General features: G+C 41.1%; 1 protein-coding gene across 1 annotated transcript in view; it reads right to left on the bottom strand.

The window, feature by feature from the left end:
* Window positions 1-21,152, bottom strand: part of ADGRF1 (adhesion G protein-coupled receptor F1) — a gene marked incomplete at both ends in the record, with an annotated part of 28,292 nt that extends 7,140 nt beyond the window's left edge. Inside the window, 10 exons of the mRNA XM_080666373.1 lie at window positions 537-1,910; window positions 6,039-6,227; window positions 7,890-8,053; window positions 9,210-9,361; window positions 12,870-12,928; window positions 13,771-13,871; window positions 16,027-16,200; window positions 17,104-17,247; window positions 19,717-19,774; window positions 21,084-21,152. Coding sequence (XP_080522499.1) covers window positions 537-1,910; window positions 6,039-6,227; window positions 7,890-8,053; window positions 9,210-9,361; window positions 12,870-12,928; window positions 13,771-13,871; window positions 16,027-16,200; window positions 17,104-17,247; window positions 19,717-19,774; window positions 21,084-21,152 — 2,484 coding nt within the window. The remainder of the gene's footprint in view (window positions 1-536; window positions 1,911-6,038; window positions 6,228-7,889; window positions 8,054-9,209; window positions 9,362-12,869; window positions 12,929-13,770; window positions 13,872-16,026; window positions 16,201-17,103; window positions 17,248-19,716; window positions 19,775-21,083) is intronic.
* Window positions 21,153-23,342: the final 2,190 nt, after the last annotated feature.

Genomic DNA, 23,342 nt, shown 5'->3' with positions numbered 1-23,342 from the left:
GGTATGTGCCCGCAACCAAGGTACATGCCCTTGACCGGAATCGAACCTGGGACCCTTGAGTCTGCAGGCCAATGCTCTATCCACCGAGCCAAACTGGTCAGGGCCAATAAAACTTCATTTACAAAACAGCACTAGCTGCAGTTTGCCAGCTTCTGCTCTATCTCACTCGGGGGACTACCTTTGCACCATTCAGAGTCAACAAGGGCTCTTGATTTAGTTCCCTCTCCCTGTGTGCTTTCACACAGGTCGCCCTAGGGAAAGAGGACTGAGTCAGCAGCAAGAGACATTAATGTTAGCTCATGAAGCCTAGCAGATTTAAAGCGCTGGAATGGGCTACTGAAGAAGTTTAATATTCTGCTTCAGTATAAGAGTAACTGTTGGGGAAATGGAACTTTTGTTTTATTCACTGTTGCCAGGCAGTTTGGGTTACAGTTCTGCTGGAGGCAGGGAGATAAGATAGCTTCAAGAGTTGTCTTGCCAAACTCAGTTCTCTACAACTATTCCAGTTACCTGATGGCATGATAGGTTGTTCTCACCTGGAAGGCATTGAGCAATGCAAAAATAACATGCCATGCCAGATTCTGGCTGTCCACCATTACTCCTATGCCAAAGCCCCAGGTGAGCCCCAGCAGAGGGGTCAGAATGAGGATGCTCTTCCCCATGCGGACGATAGTGGCCTTGTTGTCCTGACTCAGCCTCTCTCCAACCGCGGGCCTCCAGAGCTTCGTGAGAACTAAGAACACCACCACTAGATTCACAGCCACAATAGTCAGCACGGGAACAGCGAGGGCCAAGAGGGGTTTGCTTCCACCGGACCAGTTCAACCAACACACGTCTTTCCTTTCGTAGCCATTGCTAGGTTGTGTGACCGCAATGGTGATGACAGATATAATGAGAGGACATCCGTAGCCGAGGCAGAACCCGACAGCCAGCATTAAAGGCATGGCCAGGTGATGGAACACGAGGACGATCCGATAAGCCAGCAGGAGGCCGAGCAGGAGCATCCAAAAGAACAAGGAGAGGTAGAAAAAGTGTGTAAAGAACACTGCAGCTACGCAGACCCCAGAAGGGTTGACCGTGGCATTCATAGTGGCGGCAACAATAAACCAAACATCAGCAATCAGGAGGCATAGGGATATGTTGACCATGCAAATATGTCGTGTGTGCGAGGTTTGGTTTTTCTTGACCTGCTTCCAATACAGAGCCTCGATGATCAGGCATAAGATGAGACTTCCAATGGAGACACCCAGCCCCACAAAGGTGATCCATTTCACAACCGGAATGATGGCAGGGGGGACAAAGGGTGACATCAGCATGGAGAACGAGGTCAGGTGAGTACACCGGCACATCACTGTGTCTGGAGTTTCATTCACTAGGTGGCAGCCTGCCTCATTCCACTGCAAATGACTAAAATCCCAAAACACACAATGTGGCTGGCTCAGGTTTGACTCTATCTTGGAAAAAAACAGGAAGACTTCATTTATGGAATAGTTTTGGATAACTGTGGATATCACGGGCCCATTGACCTGAGCATTTCCAATTTGGGTAATGGGTAGAATGGTCCCCAAGGTCAATGAGGCCATGCTGATAATAGTTTCTGGAAGGGTCCCCTGGAATTGGTCTGACCCAATTAACACACGGCCTCTGATGGGAATGGAGGTATTTGGGGAGAACATTTCAGGTTGATAGTTATAACCTGTCTTATGTTGGCTTTCGGACACTGGAATCCCTTTCCAGTTAATGAATTCCCGAGAAAAATTCAGAGGCAGAGCTGTTGGAGGTACCAGAACGCTGATGTTTTCCAATGTCTCTAGTAACTGGGAGCTGGCATTCTTTTCTTCCTGCAGTAATACTGTCCAGTTGGTTACTGATGTTGAATTAAGGATGTGGTCAGCTATACTGATGACATCCTGAAATGCAAGGAAGCGAGTCAGTTTGTATTTTGAATAAACGGGCAAGGGGACTAACAGTGGATAGTCATGAGTACTAAATATAGGAAAATTGCCCTGAGAATTGGCTCAGTTGATGATCACATTAAAACTCATCAGTGAAATTCAGCTCATTTGTTCTGCAAGTGGAAGGTTTGGGTTAAAAAAACGTGGCTCAACAGGATCATGTCAGTTGCAGGGTGATTGCCCCAGGGCACTCAGGGGCATGCCAAGGTTTCGGCATGGATGAGAACGAATCCTGCAATTGGGCTGCTGTGGGGTGCTCTTCCTTCCCCTGAGGCGGCAAACATGACTGCATTACTCCTCAGCTCAAAGAGTGTGACATGACTGTTAACTGCTTTCCCGTGCTATGCTTGTTTTGCTAACATCAGTTCTAAATTCATGCCATGAATGTTCATGTTTTAATTCATGTGTATTTATTATTTTTGTTTGATAGAAGAGAGAAAAATAAAGTAAAAATCCTTAAAAACTGGAGGCAAGCACAAGGAAGTATTGAATTGCCATCGGTTTTAATGGTCAGTCTTAGTTTGAGAGATACCTTTTCCAAACCAGTGCTTGAAAATGGCCACTTTGTCCCTCGTCATCCTCTGTCTTTCTTAGGACTCCAGTTCCCAGTGTCTATCACTCTGGGCCAGTACTTACCCTAACCGAGCCCTCTGTGGCTTCTGGCCCAGGATCCCATAGCTCGTTTCTTCTGCTGCCTCCAGGATCCTCTGCCTTTGTTTGCCTGCTCTATTTTTCCCTTTAATTAATTTTTATCCTTTTTATGTCATTTGGTTTTAGTTTGTCTCTTGCAAACAACACGTGGTCAAACTTTAAAAATCTGAGCATCTTTTCTTTGATTCAGGAAGTTTAATTTATTCATATTTAGTGTCATTTCTGACACAATGGTCACCTTATATGAGGTTAAGTATAATTGTGTGATCATGTGACATTATACATTATATAATACAATTCTGCAAAATATTACATACTTAACATAAAATGCATACATCCAAGGATATTTATTTAATAAATATTTATTGAGTACCTGCTTCATGTCACTTGTCAGGCACTGACAGGATACCTAAAATGTAAGTTGTGTCTATTCTAGTGTGACAAGATTACAGATTTTTTTTCCTTTTCCTTATTTGAACTTTTTTTAGTGACGAAGTCTTATTTCTATAATTTTAAGTTAATTTTTATTTATTTTTATTTATTATTTTAGAATATATTTTTATTGATTGCAGAGAGGAAGGGAAAGGGAGAGAGAGAGAAACATCAATGATGACAGAGAATCATTGATCGACTGCCTCCTGCATGCCCCACACTGGGGATCAAGCCCACAAACCAGGCATGTGCCCTTGACCAGAATCAAACCTGGGACTCTTCAGTTGCAAGCCGATGCTCTCTCCACTGAGCCAAACCAGTAGGGCTTAAGTTAATTTTCAAAAATCCAAACCAAAGAATGGATTTCCCAGTCAAAAAAAGAGGCAGTTCTTAAAGTATAAATGACTAAAGCCAGAGTTCCTGCCCACAGGAAAGAATGACTGCAGACTGCAAGCAGGTATTGAAGCTTTGGCACCTGTGTCAACACAGTGGCATCGGGTGCAAAGGCTCTTCCCTTCCTGTAAGCCGCACGCTGCCCAGACAACCTGCCTAGAGGATGCTCCCTGTTACTTTGAACTCACACAGTTGATCCCAGAGGTCCTTGCACATGGCAGAGGAAGCAGTAAAAATCACACAAAGGCTGTTACATGCCTCTTCAGTCTTTCCAACAGTACCCCTCCAACTCAGGCTTTTGTCATTCCTCCTTATGAAGTAGTTTTAAAGTGGGCCCTTCAAAACCCTTGTGCATTGTTGGTGGGGTTGCAAATTGGTGCAACCATTATGAAAAACAGTATGGAGTTTCCTCAAAAACTTAACAACAGAACTACCATATGACCCAACAATCCCACTTATGGATATATATCTGAAGAAATCCAAAACACTCATTTAAAAGATATATGCATCCCCATGATCACTGCAGCATTATTTACAATAGTCAAGATATGGAAGCAGCCTGTCCAGTGTTGTTTAGTGGTTGTAGTGGACTGAAGGGTCACAGGTTCTATCCCTGGCCTAGGTCTAGGCACCTGCAAGAGGCAACCAATTGATGTATCTCTCTCACATTGATGTTTCTCTCTCTGTCTCCCTCTCTCTCCCCCTCCTCCCTCCTCTCCATTCTTTCTAAAACTCAATGGAAAAATATACTTGAGTGAGGATTTTTAAAAATAAATAATTAATAAATAAAAAGATATGAAAGCAACCTAAGTGTCCATTGATAGACAGTTGGATACAGAAGATGTGGTACATATATAAAATTGAATATTAATTGACTATAAAAAGAATGAAATCTTACCATTTACAACAACATGGAAGGGCCTAGAGAGGGTACTATGCTAAGTGAAATAAGTCAGACAGAGAAAGACAAATACCATATGATTTCACTTAGAGTGGAATCTAAAAAACAAAACAAATAAAGAAACAAAATAGAAACAAACTCATAGATACAGAAAACAAACTGATGACTGCCAGATGGGAGGGAGATAGGGGCTGGGTGAATAAGGTGAAAGGATTAAGAAGTACAGTTGGCAGTTACAAAATAGTCACAGGAATGTAAAGTACATTATAGGGAATATAGTTAGTAATCCTATCTAATAAAAGAGTAATATGCAAATTGACCATACCTCTGCTACACCCACAAGCCACGCCCACCAGCCAATCAGGAGCAAGTATGCAAATTAACCTAACCAAGATGGTTGTGGCCACGGAGAGAGAGGAGGCTTGGGTTGCCCCTGGCAATGGAGGAAGCCAAGCTTTCTGCCTGCCCTGGCAGGCCCAGGCCTCGGCTCAAGGCTACAAAGTTTCAATTATAAAAGATAAATAAATCCCAACAAAAATGGCTGCGGCCAAAGAGAGAGCAGGAGGCTCCGCTCCGCTCAAGGCTACAAAGTTTCAATTATAAAAGATAAATAAATCCCAGATACCAGGGCCTCCGCTTGGGTCACCGGGGGGCGTGGCCAGCCTGCAAACCACCACAGCCCCCTTGCCCAGGCCGCCCCATGCCCAAGGGAACCCCCACCCTGATCCGGGACACCCTTCAGGGCAAACCACCTGGCCCCCACCCATGCAGCAGGCCTCTATCCTATCTAATAAAAGAGTAATATGCAGATTGACCATCACTCCAACACATAAGATGGCTGCCTTCATGTAGTCAAAGATGACTGTCCCCATGTGGACACCAGATGGCCGCCACAAGATGGCCAGCAGGGGAGGGCAGTTGGGAGGGACCAGGCCTGCAAGGGAGGGCAGTTGGGGGTGATCAAGCCTGCAGGGGAGGGCAGTTAGGGGTGACCAGGCCAGCAGAGGAGGGTAGTTGGGGGGGACCAGGGCAGCAGGGGAGGGCATTTAGGAGTGACCAGGACTGCAGGGGAGGGAAGTTAGGGGCAAATGGGCTGGCAGGGGAGTGGTTAGGGGGTGATCAGGCTGGTAGGCAGAAGCGGTTAGGGGCAATCAGGAAGGCAGGCAGGCGAGCAGTTGGGAGCCAGCAGTCCTGGATTGTGAGAGGGATGTCCGACTGCCTGTTTAGGCCCGATCCAGGTAGGGCAGTCGGACATCCCTCGAGGGGTCCCAGATTGGAGAGGGTGCAGGCTGGGCTGAGAGACACACACCCCGTGCATGAATTTCGTGCACCGGGCCTCTAGTCTATAATAATAAAAGGGTAATATGCTAATTAGACCAGACATCTTCCAGATGTCATTCCGGACGTCTTTCCTGATGAAGCCAGGGCCAGAGGGAAGCCAGCCTGGGTCCGGGTGCTGGAGGGAAGTCGGTGTCAGCAGTCAGGGGAAGGAAGGCCTACACTTGCACAAATTTTCGTCAGGCCTCTAGTATTATAATAACTATGTATGGTATTGGGGGTTACTTTGTAAGTTATATAAATATCAAACCACTATGCTATACACCTGAGAATAATATGTTAAATATCAACTGTAATTGAATAATTAAAACAAATTTTTAAATAATAATAATCAATAAAGTGGCCCTTCAAGCACAGGCAGAACATACCTCCATTGTTGAATTGGACACACTGAAATGGCTCGCCAGTGACAGAGATGAGACGTTGCCCAGAATTGAAACCACCGAAGCCAGATTCCCAGCTGTGGTTGATGGGTTTTGCTGAATGAGGACTGAAAGATTTCGCACCAAGGATGACATGGCTGCCTCAGTGGCATTGCTTGCAATCACACTGAAATTCTAGAAATAAAAATGGTTAAGTTCTGCAAAAAAAACAACAACATATGCTTGTGTATCATTCAATTTAAATCAGAATTCTGGGCTATATCACTAACGTGTATGCTGCATTATAATGTAGGATATTATATATTATATAACAATGATAACACGATGGCTTTCACTCAGTGCTTTCTGTATTTCAGAGTTGTTATTCTGCGCTAAATGCTTTACCAGGGATTCGTTGATTTAATTCTTATACCATCCTTTGAGCTAGGTACCATTAAGAACATAGAAACTTGAAGAGATTTATTAAAATGCATTTTCAGATGAATTATTATCCTAATTATACAGACACTGATGTTCAGTGAGATTCAGTGACTTTCCAAACTGTACCCAGCCAGGAAGCAGCACTAAATCCTATTAGAATCACTGTACTATACTGAGACATTCTTGTAGGGTGGGAAGACAGAGGGACATATAGGGAAATTTGACCACACTTTGCCACTGCATTTGGAATTTTACTTCTTCCTTAAAACTTCCAGATGCTTCCAGTACTCTGGGCTAGCTTGGAAGGCAGCCAAGAAGGGATATTCCCTTTCAGTCAAAACAAGTCAATCAAGGAATTCAGATCCTATATGGTTTCCTTTTAACTCTTTTTGGCTGACAGTGCTGTTCTCTGCCCAAGGTACCTGGGATCTGCCTGCCCTCACCCTCGCACCCTCACATAGACATGGTCCATGTCCATATCTGAGGCAAAGAAGGCAAGAGCAAGGATAGATCCCCAGAGGCCATCTGGTCCAATCTCCCTCCCCAGTTTACAGATGAGGAAACTGAGGTCCAAAGAGGGAGAAGTGAACATTCCACAGTCCTTTAAGATATACCTTTCTGAGTTTCCTTACTGCACTAGCAGAATCTTGGGCTAGGACAGAAATTCTGCTCACTATGGAGATCTATCTGCAGAACAGTGTCTGTGAACTAGTCTTGGAGTCACTCTTTCCTGTGACTTGACTTCTAATTCCTCACATTTGCTTCTATATATCTGCCTTGTCTTAAGTACTTGAACTTTCCAAAGACAGCATCATGTGAAGGTCACAGTCCTGGACTGGGAATCAAAGGACCAAGTTTCTAATTCAACACTATTGCTACCAAAGGGACCAACTGTTAGTCCCTTAGTCTTTCATTTACTAATCTATAAAAGGAGTTTGATAAACCAGATGACCCTTAGTATCTATTACAGTTCTATTGCTCTATATGGCTCACCTTTGGCCAATCCCATCCCCTGCCCTGGTTTCTGACATTCTCACTTGTACTAAGTCTATAACTTTGGACTCACACCTTCACTTGGGTCTTTGATTCCCAGGCTTTCTGGACTTCCGAGTCCAGCTTACTTGCTGTTCTGCCATCTATTGCAGACTCCTTCAGCATTTATTCACTCTATTGCAGCACTCCTCCACATCAAAACCATCAACTCTGACACTTTCTGGCCTTCTCAGCTGCCACCTAGACTGCTACTCATGCCCAAACTCTGTGGGTTTACCAGGGTCTGATGTCACCCTCATGTTCTGCATATTGACAAAGGAGACAATTTGATAAATATTTACCCTCCACTTAGCCATGCTCAGTGGTAGGTGCCCACTGTGAAACTCAAAACCAGGGCAAGTCTACAAGGTGGAAATGTTTTACCTTCTTCAGTTCTTCCAGCTGAGAAAGCACACATGTCTCCCTGATGACCTGCCACCCAGAGGGCTGGCACTTGGCTGTGATGTTCCCGGTGTAGCCACTGCTACAGGGAAGAGTATACTCATCGTTCTTAAACCCAAATCCAAAGGCAATGCTATTACACTGAACTGGAAGAGAATGGAAACAGAGAGGGAAAATGTCTCTGAATATCCTGGCACTCTCTATGCACCATATAGCTGTGCATTAGAAATCATATTCTTAGAGACAATACCCGGAAGTATTCAGGAGTAGGAGAAGCTTGTCTTTGATGCCCAGTTTCAGCCCTATCAGCTCCCTTTTCTCCTTCTCCATGCCCTACCCTCTCTGAGTCTGGCCCTTCTCCCTCCAGGTGTCTGACCTTTGCCAATGATCTTACTTTTAGTGGGCTATCAACTAATATGTGTTAGGTGAAAATAAGACAGGGTATGACCATTCCCAGGAAATATTTTTACTCTTTAAGGGAGTGCTAGAAAACCAGAAAAATCTTCAAAATGCTATGTAACAAAGCAGTAACAATATGGTTAAAAGATGGGCAGTTGCCATTTTGGGGTGACATATCCTACTTTATACCCTGTAAAAAGCTTCTCACATTGTGACTAGACACTAGTTATTCTTGCAGCTGACCCTTAATAATACAGTCTTCCCATGATTGGGACTGGGAAAAGGAGTCTTTGAATGGACGATCAACAAGAGCTGTGTTTTTGGTTTGTTTTCCCCGTTGCTGTGTCCTAAGTGCCTAGACACTTTAAACACTTAGTAAATATTTATTGAATGAGTGTTGCTGAAAGTGGAACACATTTTGATGGCAAAGATTTAAGATTGGATGTAAAGAAGTAAACGGGGAAAAAATATCTGAAGGAAAGAAGTAGTGTGTGTGTGTGTGTGTGTTTGTGTTTCTGTTTGTTTGTGTGAATGTCTGTGTGAGTGTTAAAGACCTAGATATATTCATTCTTTCCTTGGCTCCTTGAATTATTACTCAGGAATTTCCAACTCCAGAGATATTTCAACATGAATACCAGTAAACTATTGCTGAATCATTCCATCAGAGCCTGCAGTGAAATCAGTCTTCCACAGCATTTACAGTGGAGATCAGATCGCCGATTAGCAAGGATCTGAACTAGTCAGACTGAAATTTTGTTTCATCATAAACAGTTGCCTGTTTCTACTGAAAGTCAGTCTTAGAATAATTCTGTATCAGAAACCTCTCCAATCTACCTCCTAGAGACACGAATGAGCAACTAATTACTGGACTCACCTAGGCAGAGGGTGGGAATTTAGTGTTACCTTTTCCAAATACTCTCAAAGAGTCATCTTCCAGTGGAAACAGCTTCTGAAGGCCTTCCTCAGCCTTCTCAGCCACCTGTTCCATGGCTGACAGCAGCTCAGATGCACTGCTGGAGCCAACAACTTCATACCCAGCAATGATGCTTCCACTTCTTTAATGATTATGTGGAAAGAAAAATGAGATTAATTTATTCAGTCATTCAGGGCCTAGCATTGGGTCCATGGGAATAAATCAAACAGATGTGGTCCCTGCTTTCATGGAGCTTACATTCTGGCAAAGAAGACAAGACAAATAACCTCTCTATATAAGCATTTATTTAATTTATGTAATATACACTGAGTGGCCAGATTATTATGATCTCTGAACGCATAATAATCTGGCCACTCAGTGTATTTGTGTATCTGTGTGTGTGTGTGTGTGTGTGTGTGTGTGTGTGTGTGTGTGTATATATATATATATATATATATATATATATATATATATATATATATATTTTAGAGGCCCGGTGCATGAATTCGTGCATAGGTGGGGTCTGGCCAGCCTGGCCAGGGGGAGGGGACATGGGCGGTTAGCTGGCCTGCCTGCTGGTCGAACTCCTGGTCGAGGGGACAATTTGCATATTAGCCTTTTATTATATAGGATATACACTGAGTGGCCAGATTATTATGCGTTCAGAGATCATAATAATCTGGCCACTCAGTGTATATTGTTTTTTGTTAAGTGTTATGTGAGATAGGTACAGTGATAAGAATAGCAGATAGATATGGGGCCCATTTCAATAAGACTGGTCAGGAAAGCTTTCTCTGTGTGGAGGGTCTTTGAAGCTAAGGTCTGAATAATGAGAAGAAAAGACCAGTGATGCAAAGACTACTGGTGTGGTATGCCAGCACATGCAAAGGGCCTGAGACAGGAAAATTTCTATGAGTGTGACAAATTAAAGACTAGGTTTCAGCTCAACAATTGGGAGTGTTTTTCAATGCTTAAAGGTTTCAATGTGAGTTTAAGAACCTCAGGTGAGAGTAAGTTAAGAGCTGAATAAAATCAATTTAAGTTAGAAGACAAAATAAAAAAGGAAAGGAAGGAAGAAAGACTAGCATAACTAATGTTCAATGTGTGAGAAGGAGATGAGTAGGAGATGATGTTGGAGAAGTAGCCAGGAACCAGATCACAGAGGTCCTTCGAGTTTGAATGCTATTTTTTTATTAGAAGGTTTTATTCTTTATTAAAAGTCAGTGACATGATCAGATATATTGTTTAAGATGATCACTCTGGCTGCTGTAGAAAATAGAAGGGAGGGAAGCAGAAAGGCTGATTAGGAAAGAGGAGATGATAGCAAGAACTAGTTGGGTAGCAGCATGTGGGAGAAGTGGTCAGATTCATGTTGTACTTGAAGACTGAGCCACAGGAATTGCTAATGGAGCAGATTTCAGGTTCTGGAGAAAAAAACCAGTCAAGCATAATTGCAAGAATGGACCAATTGTAGTATATGCATACAATGGAGGATTACTGGGCAATAAAAAGAAAGAAAGCACTGATACTCAAAAAAACAAGGATGAATCTCAAAGATATTATGCTGAGCAAAAGAAACCAGACACACAAATATTACACACTGAGTGATTCCATTTATGTGCAGTTCTAGAATAGGCAAAACTAGCCTATGCTGACTGAAATAAGATCAGTGGTTATTTCTGGTGCGGGTAGAGGTGAGCATGGAGCTTAGTTGGAAGGAGGCACAAGGGAACTTTGAGGGTGATGGAAATGTTTTGTGTTGATAGGTGGTAGCTTGTACAAGCATTTGTCAGAGTTTATTTTCTTTCTTTTTTACAGTGACAAATCATTTCATTTTATTTTTTCCCATTACCATTTATCCTCCCCCCCATACCCTAATCCACTCCACCATTTGTCAGAGTTTGTTAATCTGTATATTTAAAGTCAGAGCATATCACTGAATGTAAGTTATACCTCAATACAAAGTTAAAGGATGACTCCAGGGTTTGGGTCTGTCCAACTGGGAAAATGGCATCGCTGTAATTGAGATGGGAGAAGTAGGTTTAAGGTTATGAGGAGCAGAGCTGGAGGACTCCTGTTTTCAACATATTCCGTTTGACATGCCTACTAGAAAATCAAGTGGAGATGGTAATAGGCAATTGGATATTTAGGTCAGACATTTAGGAGAGAGGCTAAAGCTCAAGACACTTAGAAACCATCAGCTTACAGATTGTGTTTAAAATTATGAAAACAAGTGAGATTACATGTACTAATTAAGTTAATTCTGCAATAATTTTATGAGGTGAACACTATATTATTGTCATTTTGTAAATAAGGGAGCTGCGTCCCAAGGAGAATTTGAGTCAGGTAATTATTAATTTATTAATTGATGTATTAGAATCTCTGACATACCAAAGCTCAAATACATTGAATTACCACTCACAATGTATAAATAAATCCAAATACCCTTTTATGTAATGTTGGGCATAATATCCTTGCATTGATATGGCCCTTTTAATTCTTTACAAAGTATTTTTCTGCCTATTATTTCATTTGATTTAATTAGGTTAAATCAGTTTCCACAAATATTAACAATCCTGTTCAACAAATAATTAAATGGAGACAGTGAGAAATTAACTCATATAGTAAAGAGAAAAAAAACATTGTATTTTATAGACTTGTGTCTATCTTAACTGTGATTTTGTCTACAAATTATTGGAGACAGCTTATAAGATATATGTGATGGAATATGTGTTAGAAATATAAATGGAAAACCAGGACAACAGAAAATAAAAATATGAATATTGAATACAAAAATTGTTATGATCAGGTTTCAGTTTTGTTTATGAGTTTAATGACAGCAAAGTCAAACAGGAAAATGATTAATTATATAAATATAGATTTAAGAAAAAAAATGGTGTTTTTCCCTAGCATTGGATATAAAGACATTACAAAGTCATAAGTAACTAAAAGACAATGCCCAGTGCAACATATTTATAGCAAATGAAAATTTCCTCTAGCTGTTGTTCAAGTTAACTGTGAAAAAATCATATAAGAAGTCAAGGTTTCTGACCTCTAAGCCACTTCCTCCAGTAAGTAGACTACAAATAGCTGGTAATCAATGCACACATGGCTAACTAACCAAATAACTTTGGAATTAAAATATAAACAAAAGAATGATTTACTAAATATCTCTTTATTTGCTGTAGACAATGACTACGGGGTTTTGAGCTATGGCATATGCATGATATCTACACAAAAATATACGATTTTACCTAAGGCTCCCTTCTGGCTCCCAATGAAACACCATACCCTGCTGTGGTTATAAAAGAAAATCCATCCCTCTACAACCCTCATCCCTACCCCTCACTCCTTCCCATACACACACACACAAGATCTGCTTCCTTCTAAATTCTAATTTGGGGTTTCCAATTCTATTCTCTGCTCCATAGCTTTGAGAATACCATTTAATATTTACGTTCCTAAGCTCACTTACATAAGAATATAGGCTTTCCCCTTCAGACTTTTGTCCAGTTTTGGTAAGAATCAGACTATAAAGAGCAGGTCTGACCTATATTCTGTCAAAGACAGTTGGCAAACAGCACTAGGCATTCTTTGGGACTGATGCGTAAAACTAGGGATGGCCTTGATTTGGGCGTTGTGGTACTTACCGAAATTGAGAGACACGAACTGACTCAAAACCTTGAATTCTTTTGTATGCTTCTTTAAGCTTACAAAAAAAAAATACACAAACAAACAAAGGTAGATATGTTGATTTTTGTCCCCACACAAGGAAAACATTTGAGCAAAACATGGATGCAGACACTAAATAAACTAACAGAAACACTGAGCAAAGGAAAAAGATACAGCAGGAGGTAGTTGCATGTTATAAAAAAATATGGTTAAAATGACAATTGAGAATGTACACACGTGTACATAATTTATTTTTGAGATTGCTCATAAATAATGAAGAATCAACTGCTTAGACTCAAGGATGAATTGGATGCCAGATAATATTATCAATTCAACCAGAATCTATTTTATCCTTCCCCCAAATGAGCCATTTTTATAGATCCTTAAACTGAGCCAAGGATTTGTGCATGTCTTCAGTGAAACCCACACCCGCACCTCATCCTCGCGGAGGCACACTAATCTAGTTTTATGTGACTTCATTATAAAGTTCAGAATTTTTGCTCAGTAACTCTGTCTAGCCTCTAACAAGAAAGGCTTCTTTATGGAATAAATCCCAGATGCTGACAATTGAGCTTAGATCATGAAAAAAATTTTTGACAGATAAAAAAACAGAAAATAACCAAGAAGCTTTGGCATAATATTACCCAAGTAAATGAACAAAACTGAACACAAAAGAGGTGAAAAGTATTCAATTGCTAAACTCTCCTAGAAAGAAAATGTTCAAAGTATGTCAGCTGTGGGCAGAGTGATTAACTACTATGTAATAATCTGTTGAAAATGAGTGATTAAGAATAGGTATTAAATAAACATGTTGAATTGGGAACATCTGAACTTATGTTTAGCCAACAATTTCTTATGCCATAAGTAGAAGGTACTTACTTGAATTTCGATTTCAGTGGTATATTTGGAGTATATAGCAGAAGATGAATTCAGAAGGTCTTTTGTAAATCTTTCATTAATTTTGAAAGTGCCCCAAACTTCTATGAGAAACAGAAAAACATATAGATATAAAAATTATTCACTTGATTTTATTATAGCATAAAATTACAAAAGTACAACTTGGAGACCATTTTTTCAACATTAATCGTTCAGTGTATTTTTATGATGAATGTTCACCTAAAGTAATATAGGAAGCACACAACCAGAATTTTCAGTCGTGGATTTGGAACATTATGGGGAAAGTACTGATAATCCAGGCAACCTTATAAGTAGGAAAACCTGTGGCCACTCATATGTGATTTAAAAGGCAGTCAGCCCAGCCAGAGTAGGTCAGTTGGTTGAATGACCTCCCGTGCACCAAAAGGTTGCTGGTTCAATTCTTGGTCAGGGCACATATCTGGGTTGCAGGTTTGATCTCCAGTCAGAGAGCATATGGAAGGCAACTAACCAATGTTTCCCTCTCACATTGTTTCTCTCTCTCTCTCTCTCTCTCTCCTCCTCCTCCTCCTCCTCCCCCCCCCTCCTCTCTTACCATGTCCTTGGGTGATGATTAAAATAATAATAATAGCCTGCTGGTGTGGCTGGTTGAGTGTCAAACTATGAACCAGGAAATCATGATTTGATTCCCAGTCAGGGCACATTCCTGGGTTGTGGGCTCTATCCCCAGTGGGGGGCGGGGCGTATACAGGAGGCAGCTAATCAATGATTCTCTCTCATCATTGATGTTTCTATCTCTCTCTCCCTCTCCCTCTCCCTTCCTCTCTGAAATCAATAAAAATATATTTTAAGAAAATAATAATGATAAATAAGTAGGAAGTCACTTCACACTGAAATATATCCCCATCTAGCTTAAAGACTGCCCTATTAAAAAAATTTTTTTTTTAAATCACTATTTGCTAACTCCAACATACCCCTTGCTTACCTATCTTTTTTTTTACCTTGCTTTTCTGCCCTGGGACAGCTTGCTTCCCATCTCTGTCGGGACATATCTTGTTTATCCTTCATTCAGGGCCTAGTCAAAGCATCTCCTCTCCAAGGCCTTCCCTGCTGCCCAGATACAGAGAGTCTTTCCCTCCTCTAAATTCCTACAGGACTTTATCCATAGCTCCCTACACCTCTTGCACCAGCACATATATTTGTGAACATGTCTCATGTATGTGTGCCCCAGCTCTACTCTGGGAAGCTCCTTATGAGTGTGATTCCTGTCTGATGATGGATCAGACATGGACCAAAATGTAGGTTTTCATCAACATTGCTGAAGAAATGACATTGTCTTTCTTGCATCAACATCCTGGCCTCCCCACGTAGCCTGCGAGTTCAATGATCGCAAGAGAAATGCTTCATTGTGACCTGCCAGATTTTCCACCAATCTGGGCATAAAGACGGTGCTTAATAAATACATGTCGCCTTAACCTGAATTGCTGCAGTCCTGGGAAAGGGAGCCAAGGATACCCAGGAAACTGGGCTATGTCATGTCCTCTCTCACTCTTTGCTCAGCTCTACCAAAAGCTGGAGCTTCAGGAGAACTGGACTAGACTTTGGGAAAACTTCTGAAAGCCTTTCAAGCCCCGGAGCCCACATCATTTAGCTCACCTCATCATCCACTGAACATACACCTAAGCCAACTGAAGCTCCCTCAGCTTCCACTGATTTCCAAAGCTAGACTTTTAAATTTTGTTTTGTTTTGGTATTGCATTCAGTACACATATTCATTGGCAATTTCGAGCATTACTTTCAGTATAATCACTATGTATTCCTCTTTGCTCTCATACTTCTCTTTTCTGAAAATTGATCAACATCATTTGATCAACATTTCGCCAACGCGAAAGAGGTGAAAAGAAGGTAGGGAGAAAAATTGTATTTACTCAAGCAGTTCCCCAACTTGGGATTTCAGTAAACCTTGTTAAATCTCCAAAGAAGCATATATTTGCTGAGCTGAGCTGGAGCAAGGTTGAAGTGGTGCCCAAATATCAATTTGCATTCCTGAATTTTCTGCACCAAAGCAGCTCTCCCTGTGTCCAGCCAAACCTAGTGGGGATGTCATCAGTGTCCTTCAATCTCCCTGCAAACACTAGCTCTGCTCAGGGAGACAGAGAAACATGTGGGCAAAGAGCTAGATAGAGTTCCTCTCTTTCACATGCGGGAGTGGGAGAGATCCCAGCCCAGAGCTCCCTCCTGGTATCCTTATGTGCTTACTTGTTCTCTCACAGAAATTGACACTCCTGGTGAGGTTCTTGAGATGACAGTCACAAGTCTGGAGTGGTCCAGCCGTGTGAAGGTAGCATTTCTGGGGATCAAGGCATGCAGGAGGAAACCAGGTATAGCCATCTTCACAGGCACACTGTAGGACCCCATTCTGGTGGCCACAATCTGCACACACAAAAAACAGAGCTTGGTTTCACAGGGCCTGGTTAATGAATTAACTACTGCTGAATTCTGATCCTCAGCTCTGACTTAGAATCTGAAGCAAGTATTTCTCATCCAAAGGCAGAAAGATGGAGCCCTGGTGCTGCTGCTACTGCCGGACAAGGCAGCACACTTTGAGAACTCTTGCTTTCGACAAAGCATTTAACTTCTCTGAGCCCCACCATTGTGGTCATTACTGCTGTTTGCCAGATATTGCTTGCTGTCTTCCATGATTGCATAACCTGGCCCGTGAGGTTGGGTGGAGGCATGGAACCAGCTCTGACCAATAAGTCATGAACAGAATTAATGTGTGTCATTCCTGAGTTAGAAAATTTAACTGGCAATGTCAAACCCTCTAGTGCTCCATTTATTTATTTATTTATTTATTTATTTATTTATTTATTTATTGCTCAGAATGGGTGTATTTGAGGTAGTGTTTGATTCATCATCCTAGGTCCCCAAGTGACCACCACAGTCTCAACCCCTTTGCAACCTGCAATGGACATGTTAGTATAGAGAAGCAATGACACTCTTGTAAACCACAGATGCTGCAGGGATGATCATTTCCATAGCATAACCTAACGCAGTGGTCGGCAAACTTATTAGTCAACAGAGCCAAATATCAACAGTACAATGATTAAAATATCTTTTGAGAGCCAAATTTTTTAAACTTAAACTTCTTCTAACGCCACTTCTTCAAAATAGACTCGCCCAGGCCTTGGTATTTTGTGGAAGAGCCACACTCAAGGGGCCAAAGAGCCACATGTGGCTCGCGAGACGCAGTTTGCTGACCACTGACCTAACCTATCCCAACTGATACGCCCACCTTCCCCACTTCCAATCTCTGTCCCCAGAGAGCTGGCTTACATGTGGTTGCCTTCGCTCTGATGATCTTCATTGGCCCATGGAGCCATAATGATGGATGCTTCAGAAGCTTCAGCAATTTCTTCAAGTCTCTTTTCTCCTTGGAATCTCTATAGGGCACCTGAAGCAACAGCTCATATTCCTGCACTGGGTGTAAAGACAGGAAGACCGTCAGACCCCTCCTATCTCAGTCTGGGAGGGAAATACTGCAGAAGCAGTGACCAAGGGACTATCAGCAGATTCAGCCTGAAGCCACACTGCCTGTCATTGACTTCTGCCCACTCAGACAAAAAAGAGCATCCAGGACAAGCACACATGTGCCTGACCATGTCCACCCTCTCACTGCTGCCAAGCCAGCTGCTCCCACACTCTCTGACCCACGCCTGTACTGCCCTCCTGACTGGACGCACTTCCTCTGGACACATCTGGAGACAAGGCATCAAGACTGAAGGGAGAAGAGGTAAGAAAATCCTAGCCACTCTTCTCTTCACCTCCCCCAGCTCTGGTCTCCTTGAAGTATCTTCTGTATAAAACGCCAGTCTCACACTTTCTCCTCCAAAGAGCCCTTCCTTCTCCTATAAAAATGTATTTACATCAAATTCAAAAACAAACCAAACTTTTCTTGAGCCCTTACATATCCTCATTTGTACCTTATCATTTTTGTAGTTCTTTTTCCATTTAAAAAAAGTTTTCAACTAGAGTTGGCATTTAATATTATATTAGTTGCAGTTGTGCAGCATAGTAATTAGATTTTTGTATGACTTACATAATGACCCCCCCCCCCAGTAAGTCTTGCATGCAGGTGACACTATATACATAGTTATTACATTGACTATATTTTCTGTTCTGTACTTCACATCCCCAGACTATTTTGTAACTACCAATTTGTATTTCTTAATCCCTTCACCTTTTCACCCAGCCATTCAACCCCCTTCCCATCAGGCAACCATCAGTTTGTTCTCTGTATCTTTGAATCTGTTTCTATTTTGTTTGTTCATTCATTTTGTTTTTCAGATTCTACAAAAAAGTGAAATCACATGGTGTTTGTCTTTCTTTGTTTGACTTATTTCATTCATTATCATACCCTCTAGGTCCACCTTATCATTTCTGAACAGCACCTTTCGTTTCCATAAGGAAAGGCTGTTAAGTGTTTTTGGCTGTGAGAAGAGTCCTATGAGTCTTCTCCCACCAGAAGTGATTTAGGTACAGTCACATGAAATTAACACGAAGTACCATGGTATTTCAAGATCCTCTATGGACCCAAGATTAAGGATGTGAAGGACCTTAGAGAAAGAGAGGCAAAAGGTGAACATCCTTTTATCCTGGTCTCATTTTATTGCCATTGGCAGTAAAATTTATTATAAATCTAATAGATTCTCAGGACACCACTGTGCTTTTGCAGGGACAGATGACAATGAGGAGCTTTTATGAGACTGTCCCATTTCTTAGGGGGTAAGCAGAAAGGAGATTTATAGCGAAGAAAAGCTGCTGACTCGATTCAAGCTTCTCATAAGGCAATCAAGAGGGTAACAGGAGGCTAGCTGAGGCTGAGGCATGTCCCAGGACATTTACAAGAGACCCTTGTCTGCTGTAACTCCCACATCTCACACCATAGAGCCCCAGCTCTCTGCAGACCGGAACCTCAGCCCAGGCCTTGGGAGTCACCCCATGTAGGGGGAGCTAATAGGATTCCATTCCCACAGCCCAAACAGGTAAGAAGTATGGAATGAGAAAGCGGTTGACCTTGGTCACATTGTCAGGGGTTCATTGCACTGGTTCTGGGGCCAGATTCAATGACATAGGGGATCACTATGTAAATCATACAACTACTGTGCTGTACACCTGAAACCAAGGGAATATTAAATGTCAATCTGGAGCCAGATTGCCTGGGCCTGAATCATGCCCCCTGCTCCTTAGCACTATACCTTAATTTCACCAAGTGATTTAAGTACAGTCACATGAAATTAACACGAAGTACCATGGTATTTCAAGATCCTCTATGGACCATTGCACCTAAGGTCAGTATGAGGACTGAATTCATCTCATGCATTTAAAATGATGCCTGGCACATAGTAACAGGTTGATAAATACTACCTGTATTATTACTGTCAGGGAAAATGTATCCATGGCAGTCCAACTTAAATTTGTATTTCACTTTTTCTGAAGAATCTTAGCTTCACATGGTGGCAAGTTCTGTGGCACTGTAGCATGTCATTGTTTGGCAAATTTACCAAAGAAAGGCTTGTGAACTGACCCAGGAACTTAACAACCATCTGTGTGCATCACTGTTTTCATGAAGAAACACGTTCAGTGCTTAAAACATCAGACTCACAAGTTAAATTTCAGACCACAGACTGAGGGCTCTGCCCATTAATTGCATTGTTGGGATCAAGACAAGGAAGGAAAGGAAGCATATGGAGCAGCAACTTGCCAGGTATGGTTCAGGATACTCTGCTTCTGTTATACTGTTTAATCCTCACAAATATTTTGCCAGAAGGGATTACTGTTATTTTCATTTTATAGATTTGGGGTGTTTAATAATGTGCCAATGATCATACAACCAGTCAGAAAGACTATTGGGGTTAGAACCCCATTCTCTTGGCAGCAGTGTCTCACCTGGGTGCTTTTTCTTATTCACTGTGAGTTCTCTTTTTGTTTTGATGCCATCATTTCTCTGTTAAAAAGGAAAAAAGAAGAATTATGGCAAGGCTTTTTAACATTGTACTTCATAAAGCCTTGTTGGATTTCCCCAATAAACTGAAATCCTGCACCTAAAATCCAAGTCAGGGACAGTGGGGAGATGGCAAGAAAAGATTTCACTGAGGCAGGTTTTTAGTACAAACCTGAAGGGCATAGGGAATTGAGGATCCCTGGAGAAAGAATTTTCCAGGCAGAGGGAACAGCACATGCAAAGGCCCTGAGATAAGAACATGCCCAGCAAGTGAAGACAGAGCTAGGAGGCCAGATAGCTAAAGGGAGGGGGTGAGGGGAAGAGGGCAGAAAGTGAGGTCAGAGAGCATCTCTGGGGAGGCAGGTTGTGTAGATCTTTATAGGCTATGGCAAGGGCTTGGCTTTTACTTCAGTGAGATCAGAACCCACTGGAGAGTTCTGAACAGGGGAAAGACATGCTCTACTTTATTTCCAGAAGGCTCAGTCCTGCAGCCATATTGTGAATAGTCAAGCACAGAAGCAAGGAGAGCATTCCAGGAGTTACTAAAATAATACCAGTGAGATATAGGGAAAGTGTGGATCAACATAGTAGCCAAGGAGGTGGTGAGAAGTGTTTAAATTCTGGATATATTTTAAGGATAGAACCAAAACAAACAAAAAAGAGCCAATGGTTTAGATATGGATTATGAGAAGAATCAAGCATAAAAATAAATTTTGTGCCTAAGCAGCTGGAGAGATGGTGATACCACTTGCTGAGATAGAAAATGAGGAATAAGTTTGGTGAGAAAAAAAAAAAAGTCAAGAGTTTAATAGGAGACATATTAAGTTAAGGGGCCTATTGGGCACCCAATTGGAGATATCAAGTAGGTAGTATGTATATGAATGTGGAGTTCAAGGGAGAGGCCTGAGATGGAAATATAAATTTGGGAGTCACTAGAGTATAGAGAATATTAAAACTGTAACCCTAGATAAAAGCTTCAAGAAAGTATGTATAGACAGGAATGAGATAGTCCAAGGTTAGCAAATGCCAATCTCTATGCTTGTTCTCTATCAAAGAGGCCATAGGAGTGGATGAGTTGAGCTGGAAGAGATTTCCAATGGTTTAGTCCAAGATCCTCATTTTGCAGTTAAGTCATCTAAACTCCAAGGCCACACAGCTAATGTTGCTAATGTTGAGATAAGAACCCAGAACTTCTGATTCCAAGTCTATTACATTTCATGGGTTCAGTTACCTAGAGAGGGATGGATTCTAGAAGTGCCAGAGGAAAGAGGGGAGGTGGTAGGGTGGAAAAACAGGACATAAGCCAACTCACCCCAAAGAAGCCATCACTGCCCTCAGTGATTGTGAAGAGGGAGATGAGCCACAAGACCAGGACTCTCATCGTCAGCAGGTACCTGGTCTGGACATAAACAGCTGGGTCACAGTCTGTGACTAGACAAGGTGTATTAGACAAGGCTGAAGCACAAAAACAAGTAATTCTAACTAAAAATTTAATGCACACAATAGTAGGGCCTAAATGGACTGATCAAAAGCCCTAAGTGTTTAATAATTTTTCCACTTCACGGACCCAGCCTGAGATACTGTGATTTCCATTGAAAAGTAGTAAATTTTTGTCTTTACAAACTTACTAGAAAATTCCTCAAGAGCTTTCTTTTAGGTGATCAAATTTGACTAAACACGGTTTTGTTTTGTTTTTCTGGGTCAACTTGTATTTTTTCCCTTACAGCAAAAAAATAATTTTGTTGTTTATTGCAAAGTAATACTCAGTGTAAAAAAGAAAAATAGAAAATAGGGATAAATGAAAATAAGAATAAAACTCAATTCATAATTCTAAAACCCATAAAAATTACTATTTATGTGTGCTACATCTTTACAAATCTGAGATTTCTATAAATATTATTTATAATAATTTTTTTTTACTATAGTTTGTATCCAACACTTTTCTGTATTAGCTTCAGGGGTACAGCACAGCAGGTAGACATTCATATAGGTTACACTATTTTAAAATCATAACTTGTTAACTTTACAATCAGGTGTTTTTAACATCCAGCCTTTTATATTTTACTGAGGTTTCCTTTTCATTTCAGTAAAAAAATAAATAAACAAATTAATAAAATCATTAAAATAACCAAGGACTCTTAGAACCATTAATACAAGGATAGAATCTAAGTGTCTAAGCATAAAAAATAATCATGAACCAATCCAGCCAATTTCCTTATTTATAATTAATGTAATTTGCAACAAACTGTCCTCAAGTTTATGGTTATCACACAATAATTTAGACAGAACTTGGAATATAATCATGGTCACAAAATTAATCACTTATACCCAACTTATTTCATGTGAATGAAAAAAGTCACAGTAAGTTGGAACTGTTGTGTCCAATATGGTAACCACTAGGCATGTATGGCAATCTAAATTTTAATTTTAATTATAATAAAGTGAAATTAAAAATTTAATGTCTTAGTCACACTAGCCACATTTCAAGTGTTCAGTAGCCACATGTGACAAATGGCTTCCATGTTAGGCAGCATAGACACAAAACTCTTCCGTCATTGCCAAATGTTTTATTAGGCATGAATTATTATTCAGTTTTCAAAGATTAGGAAGTGCTATCACATGTTGCAACATGGATGAATCTTGAGGACATTCTGTTAAGTAAAATAATTCAATAACAAAAAAGACAAATACTGTTATAATCCCACTGTACAAAGTATCTCAAAAGAGTCAAACTCATAGAAACAAAAAGTAGAATTTTGGTTGCCAGGGCCTTGGAGAAGGGGTAACAGGGAGCTGTGATTCAATGGGTATGAGTTTCAGTTTTGACAGATGAAAAAGTTCTAGAAATCTGTTGCACAAAATGTGAATGTACTTAATGCCACTGAACTTGTACACTTAAAAATGGTTACGTTGGTATATTTTATGTTATGTGAGTTATTTAGCTTGATTTTTTTTTTTTAAGTTTTACTGGACATGAAAAATCACTTTCTCGTGGCCTCTCAGCATTTCTTTCCCATCTCCACAGGAAAAGACAAAAAATTGTGATTGCCAAACTCAATAACCCATCCTTAGAATAAGTACCTTTTATTGGCAGCGCTAAACACAGAGTTGGGCTCTCCCTTCCAGCCCTCATCTTGCTTCCTGGATGCACTTTATTTTTTTAAATATATTTTTATTAATCTCAAAGAGAAAGGGAGAAGGATAGAGAGATAGAAACATCAATGATGAGAGAGAATCATTGATCGGCTGCCTCTCACATGCCCCACACTAGAGATCAAGCTCACAACCCTGCATGTACCCTGACCAGTAATTGAGCCATGACCTCCTGGTTCATAGGTCAACACTCAACCACTGAGCCATGCCGGCCAGGCCCTTAGTGCACTTTAAATGTCATACAAACCCTGCCATCCCTGACAGCGCTGCCTCACACCTAGCTCTCTGACCTACAAGACAAGAGAAAAACATGAGGGGCAGGGTACTGACTTCCAGAGACATGGCCCCCATGTCAGCACAGACCTTTTCTGGGGCTTTCTAGGGAAGCAGGAGAAGAAGCGGTGGGGCACGTACCACT

This window comes from Plecotus auritus (assembly GCF_963455305.1).
Source record: "Plecotus auritus genome assembly, chromosome: 4".
In the NCBI taxonomy this organism is placed as follows: domain Eukaryota; kingdom Metazoa; phylum Chordata; class Mammalia; order Chiroptera; family Vespertilionidae; genus Plecotus; species Plecotus auritus.
This window is presented reverse-complemented; position numbering and strand designations above follow the sequence as displayed.